Below are 15850 nucleotides of genomic sequence, written 5' to 3'. Positions count from 1 at the left end.
CCACTCAGCGCGTGGAAAACAAGCTGCAGCAACAGAACTCAGCGTCATCTTCAGAGTAGGAACGTTTTCGACGAGCTCTGTCAATCAGAGATGGATGATAGCACATCAGCTCTGCGGGGTCACTAGAAACAGACCTATGTTCTAAGATGCACCTTGTACATACTATCGCCTGACACGCAGCCTGAGATATTAGCATTATAAACAGGCAACAGAAGTCATTTATGCACTGCTGCAGTTATAGTTACATATCATTGAATGCTTATATTATCTTAAACAGCTTAGTTTCTTGAAACAGCGATGTATGAGTGATGGTTTAAACTAATGTGTCCATCTGTAAATCGTTTAACATTTCTGTCTTGATACAAAAATAAAATTGTCAGTGAATTTTCTTTTTTGCATATGACGTGATGTCCCCCCTCCCGTTGGAGGGCTTTTCATTTCTGGACCAACTAGTGGAAGTGCTCATTAGAAACTCTTCAGGTGGATTTCTTTTGTTAGGTCAGAAATACGTTGTTCTCCAGTGATTCACTTGGTGTGCTTCAGTGGGAGTCTGACTGATCCGGTCTCCCCTGGCTGCTCCCAGCTGTCCCCCGTTGCCCTCTGAGGCCTCGCTGGGAGGCTTGTTCTGCCTGGTTGCTGGTGTCTGCCTGCGTACTCTCCTCCCCAGAGCAGCAGTGTCATCATGATGCGAGCCGAAACCTGAGTGCCGACTACATGCATGGTCAGGCCGTCCTGTCACCTGGCCACCCTACTGGGACTGACCATGACAGGGAGGGTCCCGGAAACACTCCCAGAGACCTCTTTGTTTCACACGGCACTGAGAATAAGAATCGCTGCTCCTTCGGTTGGTACCCGTGTGCACGTCCCTCCGCAGACCCATACAACACACGTGTCTGTTTTCAAGAAGAAACCAATGTGATATTTTACTGTTCACTGATATTCAGAGGTTTCTTGGTTCACAGCCCAGTTCGGACCAACCAGGGCCTTTCTGTGTGGAGTTTGCATGGTCTCCTCGTGTCTGCGTGGGTTCTCTCCGGGTTCTCCGGCTTCCTCCCACAGTCCAAAGACATGCAGAATGGGGTTTGGTTAACTGGAGACTCCAAATTGACCGTAGGTGTGAATGTGAGAGTGAATGGTTGCATTCAAACATTCACCCAGAAAATCCATGATAGACTTCAAATCACAATAAAAGCTTATTGTAGGATTCAAATGAAACATGGTGTTAAAAGCTCTTTAAAGTATTTTTCCCCCAATCATTCATGTCCTTAGCATTTGCAGCTGTTCACTTAAGGTTTGTGAGTTCATTCTTTTACGCCCCAGGAGTAACTACTTCTATCACTTGTTTTCTTCGACTGAAGTTAGCGTGCAAATCAACTATCCCCAGCCCGGTCGAAGCGTGACTGCAGTGTCCAGTCCGCCCTGACAGAGAAGTTCTGCTCAGTGGACCAATCCTCACCACCGCCAAGAAACCATGTTCAGAGAAAACACGTGGCACCTCTGAAGGAAGCAAAGTCAAGCACAATGAGTAGAATTTACAAAATGAAAGGTGGTACAGTTGAGTTAAAGTGACACACTCATACACACACACACACACACACACACACACCGAGCTGCAGTAATTATAACTCGGTGATGCACCTCGCTGACATTCAGAAGAGGACACTCTCCAGTGTTATCGCTGAACCCCTGTTGGCGGGATGCTCACACCGGCCAAATGCAAATCGAAATATTTAAGCATCAAACAGGTAAACAGCCTCCGTCATCCGACCCGCGATGAAGAGCCGGGGGGGGGGGGGGGGGGTCTGGGTTCATTAGCCGGGTTGACAGAGTCCCCTGACGAGGATGTATAAACAGCTCCACCTTACAGTGGCTACAGAGAGAACTTGCCCCTTGGAAAAGGCTGCTTTCCACCAGGGCCAGGGAGCATCAATATTCTATTGGGGTAAATAATTAATAATTAACGGCAAACAGGCCAGTGATCAAATGGAGCAGCATGGCAACAGACATGAAAAATCAGACTCTGGTAAACAAAGACGAGAGGACCCAGATTTCCTCCCCTCTTGCCACCTTCTCTTCTCGCCTTTTAAATATGCGCATCTCCAGTCGCCCCCCGCGCTGCTGTAAAACCACACACATACACTAGTACACATATGAACACACATACACACACACACACACATACACACACTCCACATCAGTGACAGTCAAACACACACACACACACACACACACACACAAAGTCCTGCCATATCCCCCTCCGTCACTCAGTCACATTCATACCCACACTTATTTTCTGTCACGAGAATGAAATTTTCATGTATTCCTTGGCGACCCGGGGAATGTGACTGAGCGAGAACACTTGATCTGGCCACCCGCTGGTTTCTGATGGAAAGATTTGCTTTTTAATACAATCGTCACTCCTCCCACCTGGATGTGCCACACCAAGACAAATCCCAGCTGTGTGACTCCAAAACCTGACAGAGCTTAAAAATTCCCTTATTACCATTCGCTTAAAATACCCAGCCGCACTAACTCCCAACAATGGTGGAAATGCTAATCACGTCTCTCGGCGGCTTAGGGTAGCATGAAAACACAACCACCAGTATGGAGGCTTTGGTGCGTGTGCGAGATGTGAGGCAGAGGAAGAAAGAAGAAGACGTCCCCGCTTTAATGACACACATTCACAGAGGCGTCAGGACTCTTAAAAGCCGCTTCTCCGAAATCTGGCACATCTTGCCGCTTGACTTTAGCCAGAGGAGACATTTCATAAAAATCTGACTTAATCGTGTAAACAGCGCGCAGACAAACAGAAAAACCACTGCAAACAAAAATAAAACAACTTTGGAAGCTGTGTACGCATCGCCTTCAGAGTTAATTTTAAAATAAGCATCCCGTTCCTCTGAGATTTTAATTAATGCTTTAATATGCAAATACGTTAGCAGGGATAAAATCATGACAAACAGATGGCAAGTGTGGGTAATTATTTTGTGAATCCAGCAGGGGCATCTATTAACGTTATGGCATCATTTTCCTCAGGCCTCTGCAGCCATGGAAGGAAGAGAGAGGGAGAAAAATACAAGTATCACTGATGAACTGAGACACAAACGACTCACTCGTGTCTCCAGTGTGTCAAATGTGAGTGAGTCCGACTCAAGTCTCCAACGTCCCTTCATCCAGAGGAAGGGACGTTTAAATGACTACAGTCTCCCACCAACCGGTCCAGGCAGATGTTCTGGTTCTGTCAGACGTTTCTTCTGTTAAAAGAGTGAGTAACACAGTGCTAACACCAGCAGTGGCCTGTACCATGAGGCCAGGCAGGACAGAAGTCCACCAACTGCCTGGCAGCATCAGAGAGTGGATCACCCAATGGACAGAACATTATCAGCAAATGGTCTGTGTGGTAGGTGCTATCAAGCTACTTTCACTTTCCATGGAATTGTAGATTTTCAAGTTTCCGTTTGTTGGAGACAACAATTTCTCGTCCATGTCGGCTTCAAAGATGAGACTGGAAGTTCATTCATAACCTTGGTTTCCATGGCAATCCATCAATCCAATTCCGTCAGACACATGAACTGAAGTGCTATGAAACCTGCGTTCTCTCGACTCCTCTGGTTCTAAAATGACTCTGTAAACCTTTTCTTAGGAGTTTATGGATCAAACGCCAGTCAGTCTTTGTAAATGCTGGTCCCATACAGAGTATAATAGACGAGAATTCATTGGAGCATGGTTACCGCGTGATGACCAGCTAATCAAATGCAACGGGTGCAGGTTGCAGTGCTCAGTCAGGCCCATCCTCTGCTCCCCCATACATGCTTAATTCTGGTTTCAAAAAAACAAGATGGGTCCGGGCACAATATTAAACTTCAAAGCTCAAGCTTCAAAACAGCAGTTAAGTGTAGTTGCTGCTGCAGAAAACCTTGTCAAGCGACATTCAGCACTTGCAGCATCACCCTCAAGAAACAGCATGGTTCACTGCGCGAGTCCTGAAGACCAAACAAGAGGATCAGATCTGTAAGTATCAAAAGAGCTGCACCTACTGTACCTGCTCCTCCGGAGGGACCTGGTCCAGATCCAGACTGTCAAGTGAGCAGTTGATCCTCAGGGCCAGAGATAAGGCCATCAGGCCGCCGACCCGCACCGGGTTCTGACTGAGGTCCAGACGCTGAATGTGACAGTTCTCAGCGAGGACCTCGGCCAATGCCACAGCCCCTAACCCAAGAGAACACACATCAACTGTCAGCCTACCTTAGTGACATATCATCATTTCTGTCTAGGTTGCATTTGTTACTAGGTTAGACCAGTATTTATATTTCTTCCATTGGGCTTTGGTAAGTGCTTATGCAGAATTCTGTCCAATACTATAACATGTTCCTGATCTGAATGGGTAGAAATACCAGTTTAAAACAACACACTAATTTTTTCTCTATTTCTAATTGGAACAAAACAATACTTAAATAAGTTGTTGTCTGACCACAAAATAATAAATAACTAAACTGATAATCAAGTCATTTTTACTGTAGCAAACTGAATCTCTTTGGGTTTTGGACAAATCTTGCTTCAATATACGAGCTTGGCTACCTTTTTATATTTTGGCATATGTTTGTGGCCCTATCTCTATTCAAATTACACACACGGTCAAAATGAAATCAGAGACGCATCACTGATGTGCCCAAGACATCACACTAGTATTGGTTTGTTAATTTGTTCACAACTTAATTCTAAACATTTGACCAAATGTATCATCAAATGAATCATCAAAATAATACTGTACAGTACAATAATATATATATATATCAAGCAAACAACAACAACACGTTTACTTTTCAGGCCTCATATTGATGAAATGATCATAACTGAAAAATTCCCCTTCATGTGAAGTGATGCAGCGTGTGGATGGATGTCGTACCTTCACACGTGATGTTGGTCTGGGCCAGGCCAAGCTGCAGCAGTGAGCAGTTCACCATCAGAGGGGTCCGGAGGTCCTGGACCCCCTCGTCGCCCAGGACGTTCTCGGCCAAATCCAGGACCTGCAGGACCTTCAGCAGCGGCTGCGAAACAGGGATCCTGACGTCACCACACCGTGTTCACACAAGGTCCCGGGACACACACAACACAACAAACACTGAAGACTTGTAATCAGTGATCTTAAAGTATGTCAGTTTAAGTCTTTAAGTTCCCATCAAACTCTGTGTCGTGATCTACTTTCAGTGCGCAAGTGAGTGTGGAAAGTCGGAGAAGTTTTAATCATCATTATTATTATGCGGTGATTATTATTCCTTTTCAAAATGTTTCCTCTCATGTTAAAAGCTCAGAACTTCTGTTTCCACTCTCAAGAGCCACATTAGCATGGAAGGTTGATTAGCTGGTGCACAGAGCCGGGGGTGTGTGGGGCCCGAGGGGCCCGTGTTGCCCAACAACTTGAAGAGAAAAGTGCCACCCACTCCTCGGTTGCCCCCTCGCCTCGCCACCCTTGTTAAACTCCTCTGGTCACTGCTCTGAGGAGAGGGAGCACGGGGGCGTAAAGAACACCGGGAAGGCAACCGACAGACCCAGAGAGCTTCTTCCCAGTTAATTTGCACAGAAAACACACCCCCCCCTCCATTCTTTTTCCTCGCTGAGCTGCGGCACACAGAGGCACCGGCACATCCAACGCATGGCGTGAAGCCTCGCCGGTGAGGAGGAGAGGGAGGAAGAGCTTCTCCGATGGCTATGCACGAGGGATAATAGCAGACAATTAAAGAGGCGACTGCGTGGTTGAGAGTGTGTGAGAGTCAAGCATGGTTGAAGCCTGTCAAACGTAAACCACAGGAGGGTTGGAGTGAGAAGTTTGAGGGGGGCGGGAGTGTGAAAGCACCAAACACACAGTATGCTTTCACACATGACATGCTGGCTTTAAATGAGAAAAAAACACACCAAAACACAAATAACAACAAGAAGAAACGAGGGCTACGCATAACATATTCACAAGATCAGAAGAATGCATATATATATATATATATATATACATTTTGAATTAATAAAATCAAAGTCAATTTAAACACCGTGAGCCAAATTGTAGAGATCGGAGCCAAGTGGATTTAGGCCCAGATATGCCAGCCATAACAATCCAGGAGGACAGAGAGGACACACCACCCAGAAAGGTTAATAACAGCTCTACCCGTCATCATATTCAACGTGACCGTCTACAGTATAATTATCATCATTATGGCCCCGCGAGGACATCTACTTATCCCCGTGACTGGCAGGCCACATGAGCAGCCCTCCTTAACACACATCTATTATTTAATCAAACTGTTCTTTCTTTTGGTAACACTGGAGGAGACTTGTGTGTGTGTGTGTGTGTATGTGTGTGTGTGTGTGCGAGGCAGGCCGTTAATTTCTGGCCTTTTGACTTCCCCAATCGCCACTCACATGACAGGAAGGTGCAGTTTATGCTGCCAATCAGCTGGAAGGAATGCATGTTATTAGGAGTGTACAGTGAAACGTGTGGAGGCGGAGTCCTCGGCGCTCTTCATTTCCTAAGACTGGATGGAGGAACACTAGCAAGGCTCTTCTGATCACTTCATGGTCAGAAATAGAATCGGTGGGTTTCTCTAGTCTCAGTCTCTTTAGTTTAAAATCCTCTCCTTCTGTTCAGAGACTAGTGGTTGGTCCCTGACCTTTCGGTGGGCGGACAGTAGCAGCAGGAGGGAGTCTCCTTCGAGCTCATGCCGCTTTCAGACATGCACTTGTCCGGAACTTTTCCAGTGAATGTAGAATATCCATGAACACGTGTGAGATTACAGTGAATTATCGCCACGTCCTGCCTCTGACATGCTCTTCCCAGTCTCTTAGAAGCTGCTCGATGATCCAACAAACAGTTTATTTTAAGCATTGAGACCTTAACAGCTTGTGTTCACTTATCGTACGAGAGATAAAGGAAACATTCTGTTCTCACTATCGCAGCCCTGACTAAACACACAAGTGTTCCAACACTCCTCACCCTTCCATCGTCCTGAAGGCCTGGATCATGTTGCTGAATATGCCTAAACATGGCTGCCTCCTATAGACAACGATTGGGGTCAAAGTTGGATCTGCAGCAGCAGCAGCAGCAGCAGCAGGCTGCTCCTCAGATCAGAACCTGTATTCAACATGTCGACTGTATGCATTACTGGATTTTGTTCCGAACCAGCAGCTGCTACTTGTTCCTCACCAGAGTCTTGGCCAGATGGACCATGCCCTTTGCAGTGATCTGGTTGTTCCTCAGCAGTAAGAGCTTGAGACCTGCTGTCTGTCGCCTCAGACCGTCACACAGCTCTTCCAGACCTGCATTTCAACAAAACACATTACAGCAGAGTATGAACAAGTTAACAGTTTGTCTCTGCTGACGTGAGTTTAAATGAAATGTTGCTGCACTTCTTCCTATGATGCTGTGTGTGTTACGTACAGAGGACATGATTAGTCGCTTAGCATGAAGACTTGAAGCTGGGGGGAAACAGCTAGTCTGAAAAAGTTTCTTTCTCCAACTTACCAAACATCCTCATAGTTTGTCCTCAGCACTCTTAAACTACACACATCCGTTTAACATCATTGTCATGAATAGGGTAAATTGAGGATACAAAACTGAGGGCTCTTCCAGACCCACATAGTTAGATACACTTTGCACTGTGCAACTTTGAATAAATGCATGTTTCTGTTGTTCACCAAAATCATGAGCATGTTACCAGCATCTGCCACGGCGTTGCGGCTGAGCTCCAGAGTCCGCAGCGTGGTGTTGTAGCGTAGCAGGTCTCCAAGCTGCAGGGCGTCCTGGTAGCTGTTCAGCAGGTTGTTGGTCAGGTGGAGCTCTCGCAGAGCCCTGTTCACCTTCAGTGCACCAACTACAGGCGGCAACGAAACACAGGAGCACTCATGAGATCAGGAATATCATCCAGATGATCAATCAATCGCCAAAAGATGACCACTCTCCTCAAATGTTTGAATTCGTTTGATATGGATAGCAAAAATGTTGCTAAAGATCTGTGTGTTTCAACACCTCTTGCTTTTATCCACATTCCAAACTGGTGAGCATGGCCTGTTGTCAGACTCCTTCTGATTTATTTAAAGTCCTAAGCTTCTTCCCAGCTCCAGGAGACTGGAATCTGACGGGATGACGTGACGCGGACACACTTGGCCTCGTGACGTCAGTTGCCAGTGTACAGAAATTTTTCTAACTCAAGGCCTAACTCAATGAGAACATATTGATCGTCATGAATTGATTATCGATATGATCAATCACACGGGAACATTGTCAATGTGTCCAACACAAAGCTCCTGCATTGTAACTGTAGACGGATCGACGGACCGCAAGTGAACTCGAGCGAAATGAAGAGAGCACAGCAGGAGTCTCCACCGACTGAAATGACTGCGGGAAAGATCGAGTGCTAATCCAGTGGAACACGAACAGCACATTGAGTGTGTGTGTGTATGCCCGTGTTTTCTCTCCAATCCCTTCATTATGATTCCTCATCACCCTTTAAGCTGGTGTTTTGGAGAGTGATCTTGTGGAACACTCCCTGTACACAACCTGTACTGTACTGTGGTGCACGTGTGACTGTCTGTGGTGCCCCTGCATCCTGATCGATGCTGCAGATTTGATGTGGAATGCCAACATTGTCATTAGGCACAGTGGGGACCAAATGGGGGATCGGTGGGATTGATCTGGTCAACTCCATTGCGAGCCGCCAACGCCGCAATCAGAGGGCCCTCGGATCGAAGGCAATGATCCCCAGCCGGGACCCCCTGTTGGGAAGGGAAGGTGGGGGCTTGGTATAGGCAGAGGGTAGGGTGGGGTGTGTTTGTGTGTGTTTGTGTGTGTGTGGCAAATCATCGTGATCCAGGAGGAACAAGCAACAAGAGGAAGAAAGGCTCTTATTGTCCCAACAAAATTTCAGAAATCAGAATCATTTTCATTTTGATATCAGATTATGTACCAGAGATTAAAAATGACAATAAAATTATTCATTTGATCTCATCTAATAATGAAAATTCATTAAAATCATTCACTGTGGCCTATTATTACATGTAGTTCTAGCATAAGTTCAGTCAGGAAAACTACTCTCGTGCTTGCTTTGGTGTGTGTTTGTGTGTGTGTTTGTGTGTGTGTGTGTGTGTGTGTGTGTGTGTGTGTCCTGGCTGCCAGAGCCTTTATAGATATGTGCAGTGGTGTGTAAAGTGACAGGTAAGAGATTAGGCCTCTAATCCGGGTCTAGGCCTGCAGAGAGGGTCACAGGTCAAAATCTGGTCCTGCTGGCCACAGGACACACACAACCTCATCCACCCACGCACGCATCTCACACACATCTCACACACACACATGTACACAGATGGATTTTGCATACCCACAGTCCACCCTTGCACATGGTCAGTATTTAGTAAGTGAAGCTCGGGAGTGTTCAGTGCGTGTGTGTGCGTCATACCAAGTGTGTACAGTGGCATGCCGCTGAGCTGGGCATTGTGGAGGTGCAGCACTGTGAGCCGGCTGGTGAGCAGAGCTTTAGACAGAGCCAGTGCCGGGTAGTCCACCATGGGTACGTTACACACATCCAGTCTGGACAGACACACACTCTGAAACAAACACACACACACGTTGTGCAGGAATGAAGTGAAAACAGACACAAAACAATGTCATCTGACCAAGAAGGAGAAATAGAGAGAGGGAGCTTCATCGTCTGCTCTCAGACGCTCAGAACCTGTCAGAAGAGTGGAGAGTGGACAAGGTGGAGAACTTCCTGATACTCAGTGACTAGGACTCCTGCTACTGTATATACTTGATGTGATTTGGTTAAAGTTAGGGAATGACTTTATTTGCAAGAGGCTGGTATTGTGACAGTATTATTACACTTTTCAGATATGTTTAACCAAAATATTCTTCATTAAACCAACATCACATGCATTCAATTAAAGGTTCATTAAATGTTGAAGATGTCAGCTAATACAAAGGAGTTGTACATGAATATAATTCAACAGGGTTTGTTTAGATTGCATAAACCTGTGGTGGAAGCTTTAACCCAATTAAAACATATATATTATTGATATTAGACATAATCCAACACGCAAGGCTGTCCTTCGAGTGCAAAACATGAAGCCTCTGCATTGTAACTGTGATTGACAGATTGATGGTAAGTGCACTTGAGCATGAAACAACACAAGCCTATAATTTGATGTATCGGAAGGGGTTATGTATTTGATGTATCGGTCTCCACAACTCAGTCAGTAAAAATCAAATCAAAATGTATTTGAATAGCAACAGCATTTCACACAAGGTAATCTCAATGCCCTTTACACAAGCATATGCAAACCAAAATTAGATAAATAATTTATACATATTCAAAACATACATATGAATATAATAAAAGTAATTCATACTCAGAATGTGCAACACACCCACTCTCACACACACAAACGCAGAGATATAGATCAGCTAAGGCCACAGAAGGTCTTTAGTTTGCTTAGTACATGATTCAGGTGATATCTTTGTAATGTGATATGTGAAATTGCGCTGTCAGTATATGCAAGGCAAGCTGCCCTTGACCTGTTAAAGACATGAATCCAACGGTACCAATGAAGATGAAGCGATATCCCCATAAACGATCTGATGTTGTCTGTTGTCTGGGGCTTGTGTGGTTGGAGCACATTGAGTATAAAACCTGGGATGTCCCGTGGTCTGATCTCAGGACAGGGGCCTCGAGTCTGGCTTCTAATCGAGCCTAGGCAGCGTCCAAGAGAAGACCTGCACAGGCACAGGGAGAACATGCAAAGTCCACACAACATCCCTGATCCCAGATCCCACAGTGCTACTGCTCCACCATGCCACCATTCAATCAGAGGTACGTTATGGCAAAATTATACTTTTACTACTAAATTAATCTCACCACTTAGGTGGGATTGGTTCTTTATGTACGTGACACATGAAATCCTGGATTTCTCTGTCCATATTACTGAGGAAACAAACTATATACTGTAGCTCGAAGAACTCTTGTGACTGGCATGTGCCCAGTTTGAGCTCAGTATTGTTCATCATTGTGGTACCACCTACTTCATGGATGAAGGCAAGTTTAGCAATGCCTTATAATTCCTTCATTCTTTAAATCTTGATTATACGAACTTTTGAAATTTGACATCAGATTGCCCATTGAGCTGATGTCTTACCTAAAGGACATTTTGGCTTAAACATGTCATTAAGATGTTTCGTTAGAACATTTCGTAACCAAACAAGGAAGAGAATAGCGTTCTCCCAGTATCTATCCCCACTAATGGAAATGACAGACGTGGAACATCCGAATTGAAAAAGCAAGTCAACCTCACAAGAGAAAAAGAATCATGTTGACGGAGAAACAAAAGCAGGTGAGGAAGGAGAGTGATGGAAAAAGAGATCAGAAGAGGCTTCAGGACATGAGAGGCTTCAAAAACGACATACAGGTTACCTCTTTCTACCAGATCAGGAAGTGACACAAGAAGCAGCCTACTTATTCATTCTACCGGACGTTTAACTCCAGTAATTTGTTCAAATTACAGTTGTTGTTTCTGCTTTGGACAGTAGCCAGGCCGCTGGCATTGAGTTAGCCATCATGCTTATGCTGCAGCTAGAACTTCTTCCCTCCATTATTCCAAAAGTGGGACTAGGAACTAGTGTTGTTCCGTGAAAAGCACTGCTCCGTGCAGCATTTTTACAAGTGACCAAACGACAATACCACCTGGAACCACCAGGGGAACAAAAGTCGTCTCTTGCCTCATTAATATCAATTTGGTCAATTTGGTCAAACCAATGTGTTTTCTCTATACAAGTGTGAAATTAAAACTGGTTATATTTAACAAAACCGACTTGACTGGACTGGTTGATTGATTGATTGATAAGTAACACTTCATGTTTGTGTGTTTTAATGTGTTCATGCTTCACACTCTGTTTGCTCTGCCCTGCATCTCCAATCCATGTAATGTGCAACAAACTCACTTTCGAGGATGTACTGTATAGTATCCCCCGGAGAAAGGCTACAAGAAAAAGATTAGGATTCCACGGCGTCAGCCAACCTGCTTTATCAAATGAGCGAGGGCCCTCCAACCGGATGTTCCCATACTGCTGTTGTCAGAAATGTCAAGATGGGTTGTGGATTCATAGTACGAAATCATATCCAGCAAGGACGCAGCTCCCTGTAAGAGAAGAAAAAATAGTGAAGCAGAAAAAAAAAAGAAAAAAAGGCAAGGCCTCAAATTTGAAAGGAATGTTATGAAGTTCTTTTTAGAACAGAAAAAAACAGACAACCAACGGCTCTAATCTGATACAGGGTGAGGCCTGAATATGAAACGGTGTTGGAATTGGAAGACGAAGATGAGGAAAATAAGTTTTGCTCATAAAACTCACATTTTCTTCCAGTTGGGCCGCCTGCAGATTGATGAAATCAAAGTGCAGCGATTTCAGGACGACTTCCAGAGCTTCACAGGAGCGGTGGTCTAATCGCTCACCTTGATGGAGGCAAGCAATCAAACCCCAGATAATTGGGAGGCTGTTTGCTAACAGGCAAAATTGCGCGGCTCTAAATGTGCTTTATTCTTTTTTTCTGAAATGAACATTTCAGCAAAAAATCACGTCCAGAAAACTTTCCCTAGAGGCAAAGTTTATTTGTGTGTGTGGGCTTGTGTTCTTTGAATTCAGTTCTGAGGCTTAATCAGAAGCAGAGAGAGATAAATAATGATGACTTCTCCGGTGAGAAGGAACAGAATGCAGTTTGTCATGATTGGACTTCCAAGACGTGACTGCAGGAGTGTCCATTGATTACTGACAGTCTGCACAAACACCGTAATCAATAAACTAACACATGACTCTACTTTTAACATTCCTAAACATGGTCTTAGATGCTTACGTCCAAAATCACTGAGTGTGGAGTAAACCAGTTAGCATGCATATATGTACAGTGTGTATATATATATATGTATATGAAAAAAACATTTTGTAAAATATGAAAAAAGATATTGTTGATTACCCAGCAGTGAGTAAAAAAACTTCACTCTGACCACCTACTGTACAACATTCCATTTCTACTTCCCTGTTAATGTATGAGCAGTAACGATAAGGACACTGACTAATATGTACAGTAATACTGACATGGGCTGTTCGTGCACCTTTACCTTTAATACCACATCTACTCGTACACTATAGAGATGATATATTTCACTTTTATTCAGAAATACAGTATTTAGATTTTTTTAAATGTTTGTCTAATTTATATGACATAGTAACACATTAATGTATACTTATTAGTATTGAATTAATATTATGATATAATAATATACCAAAATCAATAAAATAGTCACACCCTGCATTGTTTTACTGTCTCACTTAATTTTGGACCCTTTATTTCATTCAGATCAGTTTTATGTCAGTATGTACAGTATGTCTTTTTAATATGTATCTATAAGGTCATCAAAAACAAAAGAGCAGATTATAAAACACAGGACACATTGGTGACAGTAAAAAGATAAAAGCGATGATTTGTAAACTGATGGATCACAGTGTCCGTCTGACGTGTGGTACGTCCCACATGCTAAATCCTTTGTGATGACAACATTACATCATTTACACGTGTGTCAGTCAGAGCTGTCATGTCCCACGTCAGCTGGACCTCCAGCGCCACAGAGAAACGGAACCATGACCATTTCATTTCATACCGACACATGACGACATTTAAACAGTGTAACGGTTACACAAACGCAAACCATTATTTAATATTCAATTAAAAAGACCGTTTCAGTTTCTTTCCCTTCCTGAATCATGAGCCCAGATTTAACATTCCTAAACATAAGATAAACGACGTAACGCTGCCTCCCTGTCCTGTTGGAAGAATAAAGTTACATTTTATCTCCACCTCCACTCATCACTGTCCAAATCTGAACAGCATTACTGTCACGATTCATCTACCATCTGTACAAAGATACGTGAAATCAACCTCTTTTTTTGTTTAAAGCTTTCTTTCCCCTCTTCATTCTTTTCCACACTATTATTCTACTTTTGAAATCCGACCATTAATCCTATTGTTTCTGTGAATACTGTTTTATCAGGGATCACCGGTACCAATTCTTAATCTGATTATTGGGATATATGTCTCCCTCATAACCCGTATTATGTTATATAGAAATATATATATATATGTAGTGGTATGCCTGATGTCTCCATGTTGAAGAATTACAGATCACATTTTGGAATCTGATGAGCTTCGCTCCCCAGCCCTGATCACAGGTCACACACCAAATCAAACTGTGACCGATCCAACTCAACACGGGACTCTTTCTATCGCTCTCTCTCTCTCGGTTCTTATGAAGGGGAAATGATCATTACTATCATCATTATTTACAAAATGATACTTTCCCCCCTCTGTTTCAACAATAATCACTAAACCGAGAGTGATTGCACAGGGTATGTGGCGTGGAAGGGAGTGTCGTCTGAAATCCCATGTTTGTAATAGATAACAGGCAGCGGCGCCCGCAGTCAGATGTCATCAGTGTGATCGTAACGACATCAACTTTACACTGCTGCTGTGCGCAGACTCGTCTGCTGCTGCTGTACTACTTCCTTACTTGTTTTCAGACCGTCAAAGTGGCTCAGGGGAGAGAGAGGCTGTCCACAAACGGGACAAAGGGTCGTGGTTGGATCTCAGCTCAGTAAACTGTGTGAATGTGTGTGAATGTGACTTGTACTGTAAAGCTCTGTGAGCGGTTGATGAGACTGGAAACGTGATATATAAAAACTCTCTTCTGATTTCTGATGAGGATTTTGGTAACTTTGCCCCACAGCATTTAAAGACAATGGTTCAAACTCAAATATAGTGAGTTCAGACAAACTTCAGTGAACTGCTTTAAACAGGATTTCGTCCAACTGGTTTTAACAGGTCACTTGTTGGATTCATCGGCTCCTTCAGTCAGCACAAGACACCGCGACAGCAATGTGCGAATAACGTGTGTTAGAAATAGCATTAGGCTTTAAAAATACAGTCCGTTTACAGTAAGTGTGGAGCGCTGCAACACGTGGACAACCCAATGGAATCTATCTCTTGTAATATGAGAAATATATGACAATATATCAGAATATCAGAATCAAGAAAATGTTGGGCTGTGTCAGGACTGTGACAGAAAGGTGTTGACATTCCTGTCATTTCTTGACTGTCCTTTTATTTTTGTTTTTATAATAGGTTGTGTGCGACCATTTATTATTAGTTATTATTTGTGGGGTGATACAGTATGATCCTCCCAGATCATATTCTCCATTCATGTTTACAATCCATAATGTTGTCACCCTCACACTGTTTATATTATTATATAAAAATATGATGATTTTATATTTTCTATACACAAGCTCTAATTCCTGTCCATTCATCCTGAAAAAAAGTTGGGGGGGGCAGTTTAGTTTAAAGTCTAGTTGAGGTCAGGACTTGGGTTTAGGATTGTATCTTTTGTGGAACATAAGGATTATGATGAATGTAGTTTTGGATTAGGGTTGTGATTTGAGGAAGGATTAGGTTTGATTTAAATAAATGAATAAGGATCAAATTTAAACCATAAACCACTTTCTTTGTTTCCACGGGTCTATTAGCTGAAAACCAAACACACACAGCTAGCTGCCCACTAGCCACGAGTCACATGGCTTTCTGGGATGTACAGTATATGTACAGTACCTTGAGACACAGTTGTAAGACTTTTTTCATTTCACTGCGTCTTTAAATGGTTTATATTTGAACCAGTGTTTGGTTTAGTTTAACGTCAGTGCTATGATCAATACTGGTTTGGAATAAGGGGATTAGGATTACTATTAGATTTAAACTAGGATTAGATCCATCTCAAT

General features: G+C 43.5%; 1 protein-coding gene across 1 annotated transcript in view; it reads right to left on the bottom strand.

Moving 5' to 3' along the window:
- Positions 1–15850, bottom strand: part of si:dkey-288a3.2 (protein phosphatase 1 regulatory subunit 37) — a 48308-nt gene that overhangs the window by 16739 nt on the left and 15719 nt on the right. Inside the window, exons 4-10 of the mRNA XM_035611032.2 lie at positions 12380–12480; positions 12049–12168; positions 9438–9585; positions 7704–7859; positions 7193–7305; positions 4907–5048; positions 4043–4209 (exon numbers count right to left, since the gene is read on the bottom strand). Of these exons, the coding sequence (XP_035466925.2) occupies positions 4043–4209; positions 4907–5048; positions 7193–7305; positions 7704–7859; positions 9438–9585; positions 12049–12168; positions 12380–12480 (947 nt within the window). The remainder of the gene's footprint in view (positions 1–4042; positions 4210–4906; positions 5049–7192; positions 7306–7703; positions 7860–9437; positions 9586–12048; positions 12169–12379; positions 12481–15850) is intronic.

The sequence above is a fragment of the Scophthalmus maximus genome, chromosome 15 (genome assembly GCF_022379125.1).
Source record: "Scophthalmus maximus strain ysfricsl-2021 chromosome 15, ASM2237912v1, whole genome shotgun sequence".
Classification (NCBI taxonomy): Eukaryota; Metazoa; Chordata; class Actinopteri; order Pleuronectiformes; family Scophthalmidae; genus Scophthalmus; species Scophthalmus maximus.
This window is presented reverse-complemented; position numbering and strand designations above follow the sequence as displayed.